The 7,268-nt window shown below is 39.1% G+C and overlaps 1 protein-coding gene across 1 annotated transcript; it reads right to left on the minus strand.

Annotated features, from left to right (window-relative positions):
* On the minus strand, positions 3,834-6,027 carry LOC109232167 (expansin-A4-like). Its single transcript, XM_019397874.1, has 3 exons — positions 5,801-6,027; positions 4,759-5,071; positions 3,834-4,586 (listed from the first exon to the last, which is right to left on the minus strand). Exons 1-3 carry the CDS (start codon positions 5,943-5,945, stop codon positions 4,283-4,285), a joined length of 762 nt encoding a protein of 253 aa, XP_019253419.1. The 5' UTR covers positions 5,946-6,027; the 3' UTR covers positions 3,834-4,282.

Consider the following 7,268-nt stretch of genomic DNA (forward strand, 5'->3'; position numbering starts at 1 on the left):
TACAAGTTGTATCTAATGGTTTAAAAGGCACTAGGGTAGTGACTTTCACCTAGGTGGCTAATTAACGGGTAATTGCATCTAAGGCATGATTGACATGATTGGGGAAATATGTTATAACCGTTGCTCGATACTACCCACTCTACACCTCTCGGTAGAAAGAGTGGTTTTGCCCAATTGACTCTCTCAAGACCAATTAGGTATGCATATTTGCCCAAGCAACTAGGGTTCAAGTCAGGTAATTACTCTCTCGAGGTTTAACCCTTTAATTGGGACTATCAAATCTCTTGAGTCCATCCCAATTCCTTGTTGAGTCAATTTTGGAGACTTAGGCTCTCTTTCTCAAGAAGAGCCCAAGTCAACTTAGCACAAACTAGTGTTTGCAACCACTAATTCATAAATTAAATCATAAAAATTGACCCAAATAACAAACACCCACAATCTATCTAATCTTAAATTACAACACCCATCAATTAACCACACTAGGGTTGAGCCACAACCCTAGCTAATGGGTTTAGCTACTCATGCTTGAAGATAAAATCAGAGAAATAGATGAAAAGAAAGACATAAGATTAAATTACTGAAGTAAATATAATGATTCAATTGCTAAAACTACATTAAAGTGCCCAAAATAGCTACAAAATGGCTTCTCACGAGCGCAGCTACTGTTCTGTAATGTTTGATACCCTAAAAATAAAAAAATGTTCTATTTATACTAAGCTGGAAAAACTGGACAAAAATGCTCCTGCGGGGTCAGTGCGGACCGCACAAAATGGTATGCGGCCGCACTAGGCTCTTCACTCTAAAAAATCAACTCTCTGAACCTAGGCTCCGCGGACCGCATAGAATGGACTGTGGCCGCGGAGGCCTCTAGCGCGGTCCGCACAAACACGACCGCGGACCGCTCAGGCTTGAACCTTGGAACTTGACATCTCTCTGAAGTTTGCTTCCGCGGACCGCATAAAATGGTGGTGCGGTCGTGGTGTCTTCAGTGCGGGCCGCACAATATCTACTGCGGCCGCACTGCTTTGATGCCCTAAAAATCCAGTCTCTGAATCTCCCTAGTGCGGATCGCACAAAGTGTAGTGCGGCCGCACTAGGCTTGTTTGTCTTGAGTTGTCTTGTCTTTGATACTTGTGCAGGTTTCACTCCTTTTGAGCCTATTTTTGACATATCGTCACTTTGTTGCTCAAACCTGCAATCAAGCACAACTTATGAGCCTTTCGGGACTATTTTGTAAGAATTTATACTCAAAGCGTAAGCAAGAAGGAGCATGAAACACGTCAAAATCCCTAGTTATCAGACCTGCCAACAAGAAATTGGTTCAAGTAAAGATAAAATAAAGAAAAAGGACGAAGAAAGAAATAAAGCAGATAAAGCCGAAATAAGATGACTCACCAGTAGAAGGTTTACGCCCAAACCTCTCATGAAAGGGCGCCCATTCACGGATCCCCATCGTGCGAGATAGAATTGCACTCACCCATTCGCGAATGTCGGCAACTTGCGGAGGAGGCACCCTCTCGGCTACAAAACCAACAACAAACCCTCAACGAGGTCATTAAACGGAGACGACCGACAACCCTCTTAAGAAAAAATGGATGAAGTAAAAAGAAAAGAAGGCCTACGGGCGAAATTCCACGTCTCAATAAACCCCGCCGGGTTTGACACGAATTGCTTTGTTCGGATGTAGAAGAAGCTCTCCCAAAAGCGGCGATTTGCCTTATCATCCATCTTCACTACCAAACTCTTGGCTCCTCGGTTACGCATGCGAATCATCGTACCCCTAATAAAATGGGGGGCGAAGAGGTGTAGCATGTGTTCTAGGGAAATTGCATGGTCGGCGAGCTCCGCGTACTTGATGAGCATAAGGAAAAGCTTGTACGGGTATGGAAAGAGTTGAGCCGGACACACCTCATAGAAGCGTAGAAATCCACCACCAGGGAAGGAAGAGGAAGCGTGTACCCAATGACAAAGGGATACACATAAAACACGCAGTAGCCCGGACGGTGTATATGCACTATATCCTGGTCCGCCGGAACCAGTTCAATGTGATCGGGGATCCTCCATTTGGCTTTGAACACCGTGAGCGCCGCAACATCCATCGTTGAAAGAACGGATTCCGGCTCATCTCCGACGGGGCTATTGAAGTCAGTCCTCGCTTCCCTGGACGGGGAACCACCTCATCTATCGTCGGAAAACTCTCGTCTTCCACCGGACCCTCTCCCTCTTTGATTAGGGGCATATTTCCGGCATCGGAGCACCAATGGCTCTATCAGAGTTGGAGTCTCCATTAACCATCTTCTCTTTGGTTGAAAGAAATGAGAATGGTGAAAGAAAAAGGTGACGTTCAAAACAAATCTTAACAGATAGAAATATGAGGAGCTGAAGAAGAAAAGTTACAAAAATTTCTCGTGAACAATTAAGAAGCGTAGCATTCAAATGACATACCCTCCCCTATTTATAGAAATGTAAAATGCCCTGAGCAGAAAAGCCAAACGTCGTCGCTTTGAAAACAGAAAGGGCACGAGAAACGATGCCATACATAGAAAACGTGCACCATGATGACGCATGATGAGCTTTAGTGACATTTTGAACTCACGTGACGGTTCGATACAACTCCCGAAACGTCATGTCGTTACCTCGCCACGAGGTATTCGCCCATCGCCCAAGGCGCTCAGATTTCTCATAAAAGTTCTGATCGATGAAGTCCGCCCATCGAACTCGCCCAAAGGCGACCTCAATAAGCGGGAGGACTACTGTATGGGTCGAAATCTGACCACTCGTGGATCAACGTTAAAAGGAATGAAGAGGGGCCGACTAAGCCTTGGTCGTATCCGTAAAGGCATCACAACGCCGAGTATCTCGGCTGCTGCCGAGATCGAACTGTCAAAAAGCTTGTAGGGCAAAGCATGTGTCGTGACACTTGAGAGGAACGACCCAATGTATTATCAACAGATTAGGGTACTTTGGTTAAGGACCGTTGGATAAAAGGGAACACTTACTCTATATATATAGGGGTTCCCCTAGAGAAAAGAAGGGGGAGGAACATCAGAAGGCTGCGTAAAAGAAAATAAGAGAAGTTTCAGATCTTGGCGACAAATCTTTGTAATCATCTTTCTCAAATCAATAAAGATAGATCCCGCAGCTGTTAATGACATTCCTCCTTTTCCTTCTTTATTCTTACATTACAGAGTAGTACATCAAGAATGTAAGCATGTCATTTATGTTCCATATCTCTTTAAATCTTAAAAGTTCATGAGCTTGACTACATCTTATTCTCTTATTCAATGTGTTTCGATCTAGAGTTAATTATCTTTGGCTAGGATTTATCCTCTATTTTCTTATTAATTGGTTTAACAAAAAGCTTAACACTTTTTAGTCAAACACAATCTTGCTATTATTAACAACTGGGAATCGTTGTAACATCAGTATTATTACGTTCCTAGAAAAAAAATGCTTAAAATCAATAGGTTGGAGAGAAATTGAGATCATTGAGATGGTACGTAAAATCTAATTTTGGTTATACACAATAAATTAACCGAAAAAGGTGGTTGATATAAATTTCTTGGAATAGGCAAACATAACAATTGACATCCCTAGACAACATATTGGGAAATTTCATCACTGAAGTTGCAAATTCAGTAGCATCATTAATTTTATCGTAAATTATGTTTTAATATAAAGACATTTTGGTAGTTTCATAGATTGTAAGAAAGGCGTCAAGCAATCTTGGTGAAATAGAGACGGATTAGAACATAGTCTTTCCTCTATCGTATTGGTCATTTGCCTAATGCCAAGCAAAATATTCAGATGGAAGGCAAATATAAAAATAAAAATTAGCAGAAGAAGTGTTACTAATGCGATTATACAAAAGGATAACGTGACATTAAGTCGCCCCAATTATGCTTACACAATGAATTAGGGACTAACAGAAATGGCCCCAGATAAATCTATGCGATATTTAAGTGGCCTACAAATCCATAAATGGCCCACTAATAATATCTCTAAAAAAAGGATAAAAATACATAAGTTGTAAAAATTTCAACTCAAGATCCAATCATATCTACTATAGGCCTAAGCGGGTGCTAACCAGCCACCACAGCAATAAAGCCAAACTCGGTAAAAAACTTACCCGTATCGGATGTTTTACCGCCAAACTCCCCAAGCCTCTCCCAAACCTACTCACCCTTTCAATGCCATATACAAATTAGAAGTTGAAAAAACCTCTATTTTTCTTTTACTTTTTCGTTAAGATGTTTATAGTAATAAAAACTACTCTAATAAATTAAAATTGAGCCCCTTCAAAAGTTTGGCCAAATTGCCAGTTAGCTGGTGCAGCATTGTTGCTAGTGAGAGTCCTTCCATCACTAGTGGTGACCTGAAATGAAAGACTCTGGCCATTGAGATTAGCATTGTTCTGCCAGTTTTGGCCCCAATTTCTCGACATTGTTTGCCATCCAGTATTAGACCCTTTAATTGAGACTGATTGAACATCACCAGCACCCCCAACATTGGTCACCAAAACCAAGTTGAAGAATGAGTGTCCATTTATTGTAAACCTTACTCCCCCCTTTCTCCTGCAGGGCACCCTGCAATACACCAAAAACAAAGAATTTTATATCAGAAAACAAATGTTACGACATGTTTAAGCTCATAACTAACTGCCATTAAAAAGGCAAGTTTCCTATTAATTATAACACGTTAAACTAGGTTGGTATCGTAAAAGTTTCTTATATAAAAATTAAATCCATCAAAGCTTACCTTCGGAAAGAAACAGGAACGATTCCAGCTCTGTATTTGGCAATTTGCAAGAAAGCAGGCTGAGCTAAATCGAAGTGTTGGAGAGGGGGATTGCACCAACCACCATTGTTGTTAGGGAGGGATGGATTTGGAGGGCAGAAGTTTGTTGCAGTCACAATAATGCTCCCTTGGAGGCACGATTCACCATTGTTGTTGCAAGTCAGCTCGTAACAAGCCCCACATGTTAAACCATTGTTGAATAGTGCTGTACTGAGTGCTGCAGTGTTCGTTCCATACCCTTGGCTATATAAATTTCCATATCCACAAGCACCCCCTGCATTTGCCCAATCATATCTTCTTTTAAGATTTCAAACTTATGGGGATTCTCAATCTTTTAACTTACTGAATTAAGTAATATATATATATATATTAACAAATTTGTAAGACAATTACATAGTTTGGACTAAAGCTACTGGATTCGGTTGATCCCGTTGGTTCTAGTCTCCCTCCATCCCTGCTTTTAGTTACTAGTTGTATATAAATTAAGCTCAACTTCTTTACTGACAGTGCAAAATTTTTTTTACACTATCATGTCATATTATACTTCTTCCGTAGTTTGACTTGACATATTTTTAAGGAAAAAAAAATACTTCTAAAATATGTGATTCTAAAAGTTTAAGGGGCAAAAGCTTTGTGGGACCATGATATTTGTGTAGCTATAAAAGTCTCCCATTAAGGATAAAGTGATAAAATAAAAAGCTTAAAGTTAAATTATATTCAAATATAAAAGTATGTAATTCATTTTGAAACGGACTAATAAGAAAAGTGTGTCATTTGAATTGAAACAGAGGGAATACTAACTTTAGTAACCTAGAAAATGAGGCATGTTACCTAGTAAAATAAATGAAAATGTACAGAGAGTGTAAAATTTGTGTATGTTTTCAATATATATGAGTTAAATTTGAAGCTAATTAATAGTATGAGGATTGTATATAGTCAAACTTGATTTAACGTGAAAAAACATAGAAAGGAAGAAATGAAAAGCAGATAATTGTGGACATACCCATAGTGCCAGAGGCATCACCCCCTCCATAGAAAGTGGCATGAGCATTTTGCCAGCCACCATAATCAGCAAAAGTTCCATGAAAGTAAAAGCTTAAAAAAAAGAAGAGAGGTGAGATAATGGAGAATATTGCTAGATTAGCCATTAATGAGCAAACTTTGATATAGGTAAGAAGAGAATGAGAGAGTGGTAAGAGATGAGCTGAGGGTTATGGACAAAGCTAGCTAGCTAGCTATTTATACAGAAAAATAGAAGCTGAAATTTAGGCATAAAATTGCAAACAAATATAGACATAGTAGAAAGCGACAAGTTTAGCAGGGCTCACATTTTGAGAGAGTAGTCGAAAACTGTTAGAACCATTAGTTTTTAGGTCATAAAACAACTACCAAAACGCACATGCACTTGTTCCACTTGAATTACCAAATTGATTGGCCCTACTTAGCACATGCATTTCTCAACCCTGCCCTATTTTTTCATTTTTATTACGATCCCTACTTAGGTCGAAATATATTTGTTTTCCTCTCATTCCCCTATATAAATTTTGCGCCATTCAGGTAGGTGACAAGTGACAACTTAGAAAGTTGAATACTTAATAAATTTCTTAATAATAACTAACTACCTCTACAGTACATAAAAAGCTTACTAGTTACAGGACATGATTTAACTTATATAAACTAACAATGTAATTGATTTAACTTATCATGACAGAATAACCTACTGATAATAGGTGAATTTAACTATAATCACGCCTTAAATAACCACCTTCTTGTATAGTTTTGATGATAAAAGTGATAACAAAATGCTCTTATTAGTGCTTTTCATGATTTGCAGGTGATATATGACCAGAGAAGGCATTTGGCCGCGGTTTGACCGCGACCGCGGCAGAACCGTAGCGGAAGCAGAAAACTTCAGGGACTAAAGTGTAAAACACGGAATTTTTAGACCTAAACCCTACTTTAAATACGAGACTTCGCCCAAGAGAGGCATGTATTGAATTTTAGAGTATCTTGGCAAGAAAAACTATTGTGAGAGAATACCCAAAAACATAGTTCTTCTTTTCTTTGATTTTTATTGCTAGTTATGATGAATTCTATCTTAGTTTGTTTTCCCATAGCCATGAGTAGCTAAATCCTTTGTCTAAGGCTTTGATGGAACCTATTGGGGGATGAACATCTTGTTTATGTGAATACAAATTGCTAGTTTCAATCTCTATTTGTTCAACTTTGTGCTTGTTGTAGTTAGTTGACAGGATCCTCAATTAGCTGTGCCTATTCAGTGTGCATAACTTGGAAAAGAGTGCATATTTAGGTTATTGTTGAACACCACCACTCCCAAAGTATAAGAGGAATCTATAATTGCGGGTTTAAAGGCGGGATTAGGGATAACGAAGCCTTGGGTGTAATCTAAAGTGAATTGTGCTAAATAAAGTAAGCTAGTGTATCTCGGGAGAGTGCAATTGATATACTGT

This window comes from Nicotiana attenuata, chromosome 1 (assembly GCF_001879085.1).
Source record: "Nicotiana attenuata strain UT chromosome 1, NIATTr2, whole genome shotgun sequence".
NCBI classification, from domain to species: domain Eukaryota; kingdom Viridiplantae; phylum Streptophyta; class Magnoliopsida; order Solanales; family Solanaceae; genus Nicotiana; species Nicotiana attenuata.